We start from the raw sequence: 14,265 nt of genomic DNA on the forward strand, positions 1-14,265 counted from the left end.
CTCCGCCTATTTCCGCATGCGGTCGGCATGCGGCCTGTGTACCTATCGTTATTAGGTACGCAGGTCGTGCCGCAGTATGCGGATGCTTCCGCATGCGTCGTTTTGACGATGCGGAAAAAAAAATTGCTACAAGCTGTGTTGTACGCTGGTCGCCGCATAGTCAAAACGACGCATGCGGAAGCACCCGCATACTGCGGCACGACCTGTGCACCTAATGTTAACTGTAGGTACACAGGCCGCATGCCGGCCGCATGCGGAAATAGGTGGAGCTAGCGGCGGAGGTACGGCCGAGGGCGGGGCTTCACGGAGGAAGTCCGCAGCCCTCCGCAGCTGCTGCAAACGCTAGTGTGAAACTAGCCTAATAAGGTTTGATGCTGGTTGCTGATTCTCACATGATCCACTGTACCAAGGTCTAATCAAATTGTAGATATACCCCCAGGTAAATAACTTGTTGGGATCATGAATAGCAGATACGGAGATTAAATCTTTGGTAATGTATGGGTGTAAAATCTCTACTTACTGTATGCAATGGTGTGGGGAAAGTAAAAAATATCGGAGGCTTCTTTGGCTTTCCCTAAACCATTAGATCAATCATGGAAATTTTACATCCAAATATTGCCAAAGAGTTAATCTCCGTGTCTGCTATTCAGAACCTGGTAGTGAAACCTGGAAAGATCCAATGTATCTACGATGTGGTTATTTAATTGGCTCTCTACACCTGTTTGGACACTTTACTTTTATTTAAGCCACTATACCAGGGGTTGTACAACCACAATTACCGCCATGAAGGTTTTGTGCGCGTCATTTTGCTGTTTTCACAAGCTCTATTTTTCATAAATTAGAAGTAAAATAACTAGCTCATTATTTGACTTGCTATCTGGTAGCTTTTTCAATTTTTCAATTCTGGTGGAGAATTTACCAATTTAGAAGATAAGAAAAACAGAATTGTTCCAAATTTATAAAGTTTGTCAAATGTTTTTATTAATGTAATACAATATATTCAAACAAATGTCACATACTTTCGCTGGAAGCCCAGCTATCCAGGTTTGTACGTAGGGCATCCATTTAAGCTCCTCAGGATCAATGTAAACCATTCCACATCGGCTGACGGTAGCCGGAGATGCAACTTTCAAATCCTGGACCTAAAACATAAAGCAAATGCTTAACAAGATAAATTGATGGTTTTGTTACTTACTGAAAAGCCCATAAGATCCTTTATTGGCATGGCTAGACTATTTCATGTACTTTGAGATCATTAAACAGATGCTTGTTACAGTAGCTCGGATGCTGAGGGTTTACTTAATTATTGAGCTCTTTGGATTCAAGCTGCTCAGATACACATTCCAGTATATAGAAATAAAAATAGCTCTCACACAGATGTCATGTGAATACAGTGAAATTGCAGCGCTGCTTGGCTGGTAAACATATCTCAGAGCATTTTTACTACTATTTTCTTTGGAAACTTAATTTCCTTTGAATTCAAATTTCTTTGAATTTTGATGAAGCAATTCAATGACAAGTGGCTTTGAGCGCCCATCCTTAAAATACCATATTGGCAATAGCGTAGCTACCGAAGGTAAAGAGGGTTTGGTGGTCCTGGGCCCGGTGCTCAGAGGGGCCCACCCGAAGCTACGCCACACTTAACTGTGAAGCTCTGCGATAGAGCAGGGAGGGACAATATCCCTGTACTACCGCTCTCAGCCACAGCAGGAAAATGCAATGGGCAAGGCTCCGATGCACGCACGCACAGGAAGGTCAGAGTTCCAGAGCAGTGACGTCATCATGCCACGTTGGGACTCTGATCTCCTGTCAGTGCACCGGAGTCTCAGCCATTGCAATAGGGAAAACCAAGGAACTACTGGAAAAACCTGCTCAAGTAGGGTCCAATTCCGTTAATAATACTTGCAAAAAACTTGGCACTCAGTTTGAGAATAAATTTAACAAATTTTTAATTTACAGTCCGAAATTGTACATATAGATATTTCGGGTCTATATCAGACCTTCATCAGTGTACAAACTGCATGCAACCTAGAAGTAGGATCAGTGCCGTGAATGCAGTATCCGCCGCTAGTTACAGATAAGCGCCCTCTGCTTGGATGCTGCTTTGAAGTTCCATCCGATCAGCTGACAAGCCCAGTGATGTGCTGGTTATTAGAAAGTATATCACAGGGCTTGTCCGCTGAAGGGACAACACTTGTGAGTCACGGTCATATGTGGTGCCAACTGAGTCTGCTGATCCTCTCAATAAGAGAGGAGAGTGAAGTCTGATCTGAGCGTGCATGGTCAGACTGCTGCTACTCATTGAGACATAACCCCGCCCCCACCAGTGATGTACCATGCTCTGTTCATCCAATATCAGAAGTAGTAGAGCCAGAATCAAAACAGAAGTCTATATGACCCTCAGATGAGCTTACAGGAGCAGGGCAGGTGATAAAAGTGTATTACAAATGTCTTAGCTAGAAAGAGTTTGAACAAATGAAAGGTGATTAAATTAGTAGTGGAAAACCTCTTTAAATGTTAAATAGGGGCTTAAGCATTATTGCTATAGAGGCACTCAGAGTACTGTGACCTTCAAAGGTGCACATGGGACATTATTACATTCTAGGGGCAAAATGTGAACACTGTTTTCTAGGATACTTGCACAAGGCATTCATATTTTCCAAGGGGCAATTTTATCATCTAGGAGGGGCACAGTGGTAGGCAATACTAAGTGGGGCACTAAGAGGAGCCGTTATTGTACCACACAGCAGGAGCAGTTCTAGGGACACATAGGGCAGCAGTGGTTCAGTATTGGGGTGACAGCAGGATGAGGAGTTTGTGCATGTTGGGAATAGATGGGGATGATGCTGGAAATGTGAGAAGTCAAATGTATCTTTGTTGTAATGTCTGCAGATGAGTAGTGGCCGGAGAAGATGTCGTGCCTGTCTTAGCCACATGGAAAAGACAGGAAAAGTGAACGACTACATCAGAAAGAACGTCATTTGTAAGTTACCATCTATAACTGTACTGTAATCTCTAATATAATTCTGCAGCACTGGTATCTACCACTACATGATCACCATATGGTGGTAATATCAGTGTGTTGACCTTTGTATAGTGCTGAGGTTTCCCTATGCCCACTTTTAGCCTGGGCCACAGCAGTTGTAATCTGGGTTACCTAGTCAGGTGCCTACTAGTGATGAGTGAGTATACTCGTTACTCCGAGTATTTTTTTGGCTCGGAGATTTAGTTTTCATCGCCGCAGCTGAATGATTTACAGCTATTAGCCAGCTTGATTAAATGTGGGGATTACCTAGCAACCAGGCAACCCCCACATGTACTCAGCCTGGCTAGTAGCTGTAAGCATGCAGCTGCGTTAACAAAAACTAAATCTCCGAGCACTTACAAATACTCGGAGACCCCCCGAGCATGCTTGGGAAATCTCGAGCAACGAGTATACTCGCTCATCACTAGTGCCTACTCATATGTTTTGCATTCCCCAACTATACAGCCTGCTTTATCTTTATAAATCCTGTTTGATTTATGAAGGAGGGACTCCGAAAGTCACAATTATTTTTTTAGGGCCATTAGGCGGACATCACTATTTATAGAGAACCATCAGGCAGCCCTTACTATTGTTAAAGGGCCAGCAGGTGGCTCTCACTACTGTCAGAGGGCCATCAGTCGGCCCTCACTCACATTTTAGAGAGCCAGCAGCTGGCCCTAACTAAGCAATTTTGGAGGGCCAACAAATGGCTATGCTTTGCATAGCCGTATATTGCTACTCATTTATTCATCTGAGGTGGGCAAATTTCCCTTTTTCGCATTAATACTGTAAAGTTTGAAACTTGGAGGGCCAGCAAGTGGTCCTTGCAATTTAAAGAGGGAAAGCAGGCGGCCCCCAGTATTTTCAGAGGGCCAGCAGGCATCTTGTGGATAGATGAGACCAAGATAGGTTTTTGGTAAAGCACATCATTCTACTGTTTACTGAAAATGTAATGATGCCTACAAATAAAGGAACACAATAGTTACAGTGAAATATGATGGAGGTTCAAAGATATTTTGGGGTTATTTTGCAGCCTCTGGCCCTGGGTGCCTTGAACGTGTTCAAGACATCATGAAATGTGAATATTCCCAAAGGATTTGGGTTGCAATGTAGTGCCTGGGGTTTGCATCCTAGGTCATTGGTCTTCCAGCAGGACAATACAATGAACCCAAACATACTTAAAGAAGCACCCAGAAACAGATGGAAACAAAGCACTTGAGAGTTCAGAAGTGGTAATTCCAGCTCCAGTAGCGTAAAGTGCACCATCATCAGCTCTTACATAGAGATGCTACGGAGAAACTGTGAATGGACACATTAAATCAGTGAATTTTGCCTGCTTTGATGAATTTCTCAGTACATAACACCGTAAAAACATGAATTCGTTAACGAGTCCACTGAAAAAAGCAGAAGCAAGGCTTAGAATTTATAAGGCAATAATCCCTGACTAGATGCCTGTCATACATAATTCCAACTTCCACACCTCACCTTACATGAATTGCAGATAAGAGCAGTATTATTGTAGAATATAGAAGGGATTTTAACCGGCTCTGAAAAGATATTTTCTTGTACATGACAGCAACAAACTCTGGAGGAATGCAAGTAACACTGGCAGCTTTGATGAATTTCTGAGTACAGATCACCATAAAAAACATTAATCAGTCAATAAGTCCATAAAAAAAAGCAACAGCAAGGCTTAGAATTTGTAAGGCAATAATCCCTGACTAGATGCCTGTCATATGCTATACCTACTGCCACACATCGCCCTACACGAATTGCAGATAAGGGTAGTATTATTATAAAAGAACAGAATGTATTTGAATAAGCTCTTGAAAAAGCGATTAGTTTAATGTAGCAGCATTAAGGACTGTTATTTCATCAACCCTGCTGGGGAATATAGTGGAGCGTTTCGCATCTACTCAGCCTGATATGGAGGAGACCAGGATCTTCTGTACTTACTGTATAAACTCTCCTACCCCGACTGTAAAATCCTGTATGCAATGTGAGCACTAACTATGAGACGACCACCTGACAGACCACAAAATGGCACTGGATCATATACTAATAGAACCCACCAACTCTTTTGGTCTCAAACAATTTTCCCTCAACTAGACGATGGATTCTCAGGTAAGCATTTTTTTCCTATACTGGTAAGGCATATGCATTACGTGCAAGGGATGCCAAAAATTAGAAGGAGGCACTCCTCTATCCCTTTGAAAAGACGTAGTTGAGAGCCTCAGAAAATATTTTTTCCCATTATTAATGAGTGGGTATCCTAGACTGGTATTGCCCATGCACTAAGTGGATGGGCTGAAAAACATTTACTCCTGGGTAGTATACATGCATAGCGAGGGTAGCTTGATTACCATGTTGATATGGTGCTAGAGGAGGAGGACGACACAAAAAAAAATCGTGAGGCATATACCCATGTTTGGGTGGGAAGGGGTGCAAGGGAATACACTAGAAAAAAACAAAAAAACACTGCATTTGAGTATACTAGGAACTTCTGGTACTGCGACATTTTATTAGACCTCTCCACCACAGGAGGAGACAAAGAAGTTCTCCTTGTAGAATGGGTCTAGAACAGTGATCAACCAGTAATTAGTGCTGGCCAAAATGTGTAAATGTGAGGTTCATGGGAAAGGCAGTGGAACATAAACTCAACCATGTGTGCCAGACTGCCAACAGCCAAGACTTCACTGTCACCACCAAGAGGAGACTGTCCATGTTGTCCTACTCATCCTTCTCCTCATCCTCCCTCTCCTCCTCGTTTTGGAGCGCCCCCACTGTCGCAGGGCCGAGGGGTACCCGGTACCGGGCCTCTCTGTCTCAGTTCTGGGGTTGTCACGGTGGCTAGACCCGGTCCGTAACCCTGCTGAGGGGCGTCCAATGAAAGTTGAGAGTGATGATGTGTAGTGCAGGGTGTGATGAATAACGAGGACACAGGGTTGCAGTCTCTTTACCTTTTTACTGAAGGTTTGGAGGTACTCAATCCAGAGCACTGTTAACAGGGCTGGCGAGACCGGCCGGTCCAACGGCACATCCGGAGTTCCCTTAGCAGTTGGGAATCAGTGTCTACCTTCTAGCGCCTGTGTGTTGTAGTCCTTCCCTGCTGAGCACCCCAGGATAGCCCTCACAACTGATTCTGTCTGTCTCTGATGTTCATTCTCTCCGTCCCCCAGATGATATGGTTAGGACGCACCTGTATGACGGGGTACGCCTGGAGTTCTTCCGGGACTCTAGAGTCGCCCCTCTCCCACAGCTGCCTCCGTTGTCTGCTTAGGTGTTTAAGTGAGACAGCCAACCTATAATTGGCTGTCCTTCCGTGGTTTAAAGTAACGCTTAAAGTCTCTTACTTTCTCGGCGTTCCGGCCACCGACTGTTTGCACCTCAGAAGGATGTTGCCTCGATCTTACAGCACGACTCCTTCTGGTCCTATCGCCTCTTTGCTGTATTCCCGTTTTCTCACTTTTTTGTCCTTTCTTAGGAATCTGTCAGGATTCCATCCCTGACAGGTCCTCTCTCTAGCTCTTCCCAGTTGCTTCTCCCTGTCTTCCTGTCCAACCCCCAGTTTTACCAGAGTGTGAGGAGTGGCCTACTAGATAGAACCACTCCCCCTGGTGGCCGGAGTGTGAAGTGTAGTGTGAGTGTTACCTGGTCAGGTGAACTCCTTTAGTGCAATCAGACGTAACATCACTCCCCTTAGTGGCAGAGCGACATTACTGCAATGACCAGGACTCTGGGGCGCTGCACTCCCCCCCGGTTAAATCCAGTACCCCCGGACTGGGAAAACAAGAACAACAATACATGTTAACAGAAAACACACAATTTTGAAATATCATAAACAATTAAACATAACAGTGCTTCCCTTTATGGGAGGTGAGAACTCTTGAACGTTGCGAAAGTTAGGTCATGCACAGTTTATGACTCTCAGTTCAGTGGTTGAAACAGCTGGGACCCCGGGGAAACAAAGGGGTCCCCTTCTAGAAGTTTTTGGAGCAATCACTGTCCATTACTCCATTGTCTATTTTAAAACCTGTAACAAAAGATATGCACACAAACATTTTCAACTAAATAGCAGCCCTCATTAATACCTCCAAGTTTTGTAGCGGAGGGGAGTTTGATTCTGAGTGCTGCGTGTGGACCTTCGCAGCGCAGGGGTTGCTATTGGCCTAACAGGGCCCGCTATGCTTGCTACCGCTGGTGTAGTGCACTGTCTTCTAGCTACGCTTCTAGTGAGTCTGGGTAGCACTGGCAGGCTGGAGCTCTCAGAGCTGCTGTTACCAACAGTGGGTACGGCAGGTTCGCCAATAGCAGAGGGAGGACTTGCCGGTTCAACGATTGGCATGGCTTCTTCGGGCGGGATCTGCTGAGGTTGCGGGTCCGGACGATCTTGCACCACCATTAGTTCTAGTGGATCCGGTTGATGGAACGTTAGGACAGGTACCACGATGGCCTGATTTATCTGAGTCCAGGACTGGGGAAAATCGCCAAGAACAGTGTGTATCATCTTCTCTTCTACAGGTGGGGAGGTTCTTGGATCTGTTTCCCTCTCTCTCAAATTATCAGGGCATACTTTAAGGTGGTCTCTGGATATGACCGTTGAGGTTTCTCCCCCATCTTTGCTGATGAGACAGACCTTAGTATTGTCAAAATCGGACGGCAGGATGGTATATGGTTCCGCTTCCCATTGGTTGTCAAGCTTGTGTAGCCTTCTCTTCCGCTTGAGTACTTGCTCACCAGGTGGCAAGGGAATCGCAGGAGCATGCTGGTTGTAGTCCCTTTCCTGTTTTTGCCTGGCCTGAGCAAGGCTTCTTTCCACGCACTCCTGTACCTTGCGGTACCTTTGCTGCCTCTCTGTATCCCAATCGGCATCTGGCGAGGTTTCTTTGGGGATTAGGACCCCCATGTCCAGATCAACGGGTAACTTGCTAGACCTTCCTCGCATCAGGTACGCTGGAGTGCAGTTGGTGGAATTTACTGGGATGTGATTGTATATGTCCACCAAGTCAAGCAACTTTATTGGCCACAGGTTCCGTTCCTCTACGGGCAAGGTCTTTAGTAAGTCGATCACCACTTGGTTCATCTTTTTGCACATCCCATTGGTTTGAGGATGGTACGGTGTGGTTCTGATCTTCTTACACCCGTACAGTTGGCAGAACTCTTGGAACACTTCTGCTTCGAATGCTGGTCCCTGATCGGTCAGTACCTTCTCCGGGTAGCCATGGGGCCTACAAAAGTACTGCTGGAAGGCCTTGGCGGCCGTCCTGGCCGTTAGATCCTTGACAGGTACAACCACCAAAAATCTGGAGTAGTGATCTATGATGGTAAGAGCGTAGATATAGCCTGACCGGCTAGGTGTCAGCTTCACATGATCAAAGCAGCCGTTTGGTGATGATAGGCCGCAGGGAAGCCCGTTGGCTGCCACGGTCCTTCCTGCGTAGGCTACATGGACCGCAATCCCGACACCACTTCTCAATGGCTCTCTTCATGCCAATCCAATAGAACCTCCCTCGGAGTAGCCTCTCTAGCTTCCTCCATCCGAAGTGTCCGGCTCCATCGTGGTAGGCTCCCAGAACCATGGGCAGCAACGCTCTTGGTCAGCTCCTGCATCTGGAGGCGGAGTCCTGCAGGGGAGTCGTCCTCTAGGCTCTGGGCGTCGGCCTGGGCGGCGACTGGGGCATCCGACGCCACCTCCTGGTGGTATGTGAGAGCAGGACGCCTGGGTGGTATTGTGCGGCTGGGTTGTCGCTCCTGCAGCACCTGGATAGCTTTATCCTTGAATTGCGCAAAAGTCAAGTCTTGATTCTGCATGGCCAGGAAGTGTAATTGGCCCCTTTGGTGACTGCACAGGAGCCCCTCAATGAACCGCTCTTTCAGGAGTTTATCCTCATCTTGCATGCTGCCGGGGTCACTCTGCTTAATGGCCCGCAGCGCCTCCTGGAGATTAAGGGCATAGTCCCGTAAGCTATCCTGCGGTCTCTGCTTGCATCCATAGAAAGTCAATTTAATTTCTGTAGCAGTACGGGTATCGAAGGTGGCTTTAAGCTTTGCAAAAACCTGCTGTGCCGTTCCCTTATCCGCGGCGGGCCAGGACTTCACTTCTCTCAGAGCCGCCCCAAAGAGTTGGCCGATTATCATATGAACCTTCTGAGGCTCTGTCAGGGGATAGAACTCGAGCAGGCTGCAGATCCCTTCTTTAAAGTCAGTGAATGTATGTGACTCCCCGGAGTATCGTGGGAGCCAGGCCGCTCCGGGCAGGTACGGCATAGAGAAGGGCATTATGGCCTTTGTGGTAGCGGCAGCGTCCGACTGGCTGAGGGGGGCAGCGGGTTCTGCAGCAACCGGTGGTGGTATTAGGGCCGCGGCTTCGTCCGCTGCGGGGACCGGAGCTGCCCCTGCGTCCACGGCTGCGACCGCTGCCTCCACTCCTCCCGACTCGGACATGGCTGTCCCTTCCTCCCACTAACCTGCTGGAGGTTGGAGTTCCTCTTCCGGAGTTGGCACTTTACCGCGCTTTCTTGTCCGATTCCGCCCACGAAGCTAAGGCTCCTCCCTCCGTGCGCGGCAATGGCGAATTGTGGCGGGAGCTCTTGGCGGCAATCAGCAATTCACAGTCTTTGCAATAAGTCACAGTCCAAGTACAATAAATCACAGTTCCAAGGCACACATGACCTGATTCTTCAGGCTTAAGTAGATCCTGTTCGTGACGCCAAGTTGGAGCGCCCCCACTGTCGCAGGGCCGAGGGGTACCCGGTACCGGGCCTCTCTGTCTCAGTTCTGGGGTTGTCACGGTGGCTAGACCCGGTCCGTAATCCTGCTGAGGGGCGTCCAATGAAAGTTGAGAGTGATGATGTGTAGTGCAGGGTGCGATGAATAACGAGGACACAGGGTTGCAGTCTCTTTACCTCTTTACTGAAGGTTTGGAGGTACTCAATCCAGAGCACTGTTAACAGGGCTAGCTGAGACCGGCCGGTCCAACAGCACATCCGGAGTTCCCATAGCAGGTGGGAATCAGTGTCTACCTTCTAGCGCCTGTGTGTTGTAGTCCTTCCCTGCTGAACACTCCAGGATAGTCCTCACAACTGATTCTGTCTGTCTCTGATGTTCGTTCTCTCCGTCCCCCAGATGATATGGTTAGGACGCACCCGTATGACGGGGTAGGCCTGGAGTTCTTCCGGGACTCTAGAGTCGCCCCTCTCCCACAGCTGCCTCCGTTGTCTGCTTAGGTGTTTAAGTGAGACAGCCAACCTATAATTGGCTGTCCTGCCGTGGTTTAAAGTAATGCTTAAAGTCTCTTACTTTCTCGGTGTTCCGGCCACCGACTGTTTGCACCTCAGAAGGATGTTGCCTCAATCTTACAGCATGACTCCTTCTGGTCCTATCGCCTCTTTGCTGTATTCCTGTTTTCTCACTTTTTTGTCCTTTCTTAGGAATCTGTCAGGATCCCATCCCTGACAGGTCCTCTCTCTAGCTCTTCCCAGTTACTTCTCCCTGTCTTCCTGTCCAACCCCCAGTTTTACCAGAGTGTGAGGAGTGGCCTACTAGATAGAACCACTCCCCCTGGTGGCCAGAGTGTGAAGTGTAGTGTGTGTTACCTGGTCAGGTGAACTCCTTTAGTGCAATCAGACGTAACATCACTTCCCTTAGTGGCAGAGCGACATTACTGCAACGACCAGGACTCTGGGGCGCTGCACTTTTAAGGCCATCTATGCTGAACAGACAGGATGAAGGTGGTGTGGGTAATACCATCTGTAGCGCAGGCAACCAGCTCCTGTTCCTCCTCCTCCTTATTTTCACCCAATCTGCATTGAGAAGATGACATGAGGCCAGACTGTGTATGTGGTGCCCCCTTAGGGTCCAGTCACCACAGAGGTACTGCACCTCAGCTAGAGGTGTGGTATCCCACTATCGGGTAAGGAGGGGGTACTACTCAGTACCCGCACACTAGCATCCAACACCACACCACTCCAGGCCAGGGGATCTGGGCGGACCCTATTTAGGGAGGGCCCCATCTCAGACTGGAGGGGGAACTAGGTAGAGGGTGTGGGTGGAGGAAGTAGATAAGGGTAGGAGACCTGAGGTAGAGTGACAGTTGGGAGTGAAGTGTTGTCATGAAAATGGGAGGAGAGGAGAGAGGAGTACAGAGGAGATTGAGAGGAGCTCCAGAGAGAAGGAGTCCTAGGAGCCAAGGAAGTGAAGAATCCACCCGTGGTGCCCGAATCCAGGCCGACCATAGTCGGGTGGAGGGACCAGGTCACAGTGGGGCCGGCCACAGACTAGTGGAGAGGCTGTAAGACTCAGCTAGAGAACCGGAGGCTGTAGTATTTGCATTTGTGACAGCCAAATTGACACATAATCACTAAAAAGGCAGTCATATAGGGTCAAGGGGACCAGGAGGTCATCGCCCAACAGGACCTAAGGCTGCTGTGTGTGAGGTGCAGGGCACGAGGGTGTGAGCCAGAGCAGTGAGACGACCTGGGAAGGTACCCACACACTAGAATCAAACACCACACCACTCCAGGCCAGGGGATCTGGGCAGACGCTATTTAGGGAGGGCCCTGTTATGATCCCAAGTGGCGGAGGATCACAAATAGATCAGCAAGTGATAAAACTAAGGACGAGCTCTAGGGAGATGGTAACTGGACTGATCGCAAATCTGAACCTATCCAAAACAACTAGAGGTAGCCGGTGAACGTGCCTAAAAAATTCTTAGACGTCTCGAGCCAGCCTGAGGAACTAGCTACCCCTAAAAAGAAAGAAAGACCTCGCTTGCCTCCAGAGAAATAATCCCCAAAGATATAGAAGCCCCCAACAAATATTAACGGTGAAGTAAGAAGAAGGCACATACATAGGGATGAAATCAGATTCAGCAAAAGAGGCCCACTAGTACTAGAAAGCAGAAAATAGAGCAGGGGTCTATGCGATCAATAAAAAACCCTTACAAAATATCCATCCTGAGATTTCAAGAACCCACACACCAACTAACGGTGTGTGGGAAGAAACTCAGCCCACTAGAGCAACCAGCAAGCGAGGGAATTACATTTTAGCAAGCTGGAACAGAAAACATGATAAACACTGCTGATCAAAAAATGAGCAAACAAAACTTAGCTTATCCTGGATGGACTGGGAGCAAGGTAGTCAGAAGGAATCTGAGTAGCACTGATTACATCGCCAGCCGGCCACAAGTGGAAGTAAAACAGAGCTATATAGGAACCTCCCAGAGGATAACAAACCACCAGAGGATAACAAGTCAGCTGATAGCCAAAGACCAGCAGGATAACAAACAAAGCCACCAGGGGGAGCCCAAAGCAAAAGTCACACCATACCACCAGTGACCACAAGAGGGAGCCCGAAAACAGAGTTCACAACAGTACCCCCCCCCCTTAAGGAGGGGTCACCGAACCCTCATGAAAACCCCCAGGGCGATCAGGATGAGCCACATGGAAGGCACGAACCAAATCGGCCGCATGAACATCAGAGGCGACAACCCAAGAATTATCCTCCTGACCATAGCCCTTCCACTTGACCAAATACTGGAGCCTCCATCTAGAAACACGAGAATCCAAGATCTTCTCCACCACGTTTTCCAATTCTCCCTCAACCAGCACCGGGGCAGGAGGCTCAACCGGAGGAACCACAGGTACCACATACCTCCGCAACAACGAGCGATGGAACACATTATGAATAGCAAATGATGCTGGGAGGTCCAGACGGAATGACACAGGGCCAAGGACTTCCAGAAACTTATAAGGACCAATAAACCGAGGCTTGAACTTAGGAGAGGAGACCTTCATAGGAACGAAGCGAGAAGACAACCACACCAAGTCCCCAACGTGAAGTCGGGGACCCACACAGCGACGGCGGTTGGCAAAGAGCTGAGCCTTCTCTTTTGACAACTTCAAATTGTCCACCACATGATTCCAAATCTGATGCAACCTATCCACCACAACATCCACTCCAGGACAGTCAGAAGGCTCCACCTGACCCGAGGAAAAACGAGGATGAAACCCCGAATTACAAAAAAAAGGAGAAACCAAAGTAGCAGAACTAGCCCGATTATTAAGGGCAAACTCGGCCAACGGTAAAAAAGTAACCCAGTCGTCCTGGTCAGCAGAAACAAAACATCTTAAATAAGTCTCCAAGGTCTGATTAGTTCGCTCGGTTTGGCCATTCGTCTGAGGATGGAAGGCCGACGAAAAAGACAATTCAATGCCCAACTTAGCACAAAAGGTCCGCCAAAATCTAGACACAAACTGGGATCCTCTGTCAGAAACAATGTTCTCAGGAATCCCGTGCAAACGAACCACATTTTGAAAAAACAGTGGAACCAACTCGGAGGAGGAAGGCAACTTAGGCAAGGGCACCAAATGGACCATCTTAGAAAAACGATCACACACCACCCAGATGACAGACATTCTCTGAGAGACAGGGAGATCTGAAATAAAATCCATGGAAATGTGCGTCCAAGGCCTCTTCGGGACAGGCAAAGGTAACAGCAAACCACTGGCACAAGAACAGCAAGGCTTCACCCGAGCACAAATTCCACAAGACTGCACAAAGGAACGCACATCCCGTGACAAGGAAGGCCACCAAAAAGACCTGGCCACCAAGTCTCTGGTACCAAATATTCCAGGATGGCCCGCCAACACCGAAGAATGAACCTCGGAGATGACTCTGTTGGTCCATCTATCCGGGACAAACAGTCTCTCCGGTGGACAGCGGTCAGGTCTATCCGCCTAAAACTCTTGCAGCACACGTCGCAAATCTGGGGAGATGGCAGACAAAATCACCCCTTCTCTAAGGATACCAGCCGGCTCTGAATCTCCAGGAGAGTCAGGCACAAAACTCCTAGAAAGAGCATCAGCTTTCACATTCTTCGAACCCGGCAGGTACGAGACCATGAAATCAAAATGAGAGAAAAACAACGACCAACGAGCCTGTCTGGGATTCAGCCGCTTGGCCGACTCGAGATAAATCAAATTCTTGTGGTCAGTCAAGACCACCACACGATGTTTAGCTCCCTCGAGCCAATGTCGCCACTCCTCAAATGCCCACTTCATAGCCAACAGCTCCCGATTACCGACATCATAATTCCGCTCGGCAGGCGAAAACTTTCTTGAAAAGAAAGCACATGGCTTCATCACAGAGCCATCGGGGCTTCTCTGCGACAAAACAGCCCCCGCTCCAATCTCGGAAGCATCAACCTCCACCTGGAAGGGAAGTGAGACATCTGGCTGACA

The 14,265-nt window shown here is 48.2% G+C and overlaps 1 protein-coding gene across 1 annotated transcript in view; it reads right to left on the reverse strand.

Annotated features, from left to right (window-relative positions):
- DNAH6 (dynein axonemal heavy chain 6) overlaps positions 1–14,265 on the reverse strand; it is a 717,942-nt gene that overhangs the window by 465,750 nt on the left and 237,927 nt on the right. The window contains exon 35 of the mRNA XM_077275462.1: positions 1,020–1,142. Within this exon, the coding sequence (XP_077131577.1) occupies positions 1,020–1,142 (123 nt within the window). The remainder of the gene's footprint in view (positions 1–1,019; positions 1,143–14,265) is intronic.

This window comes from Ranitomeya variabilis, chromosome 1, assembly GCF_051348905.1.
Source record: "Ranitomeya variabilis isolate aRanVar5 chromosome 1, aRanVar5.hap1, whole genome shotgun sequence".
Classification (NCBI taxonomy): domain Eukaryota; kingdom Metazoa; phylum Chordata; class Amphibia; order Anura; family Dendrobatidae; genus Ranitomeya; species Ranitomeya variabilis.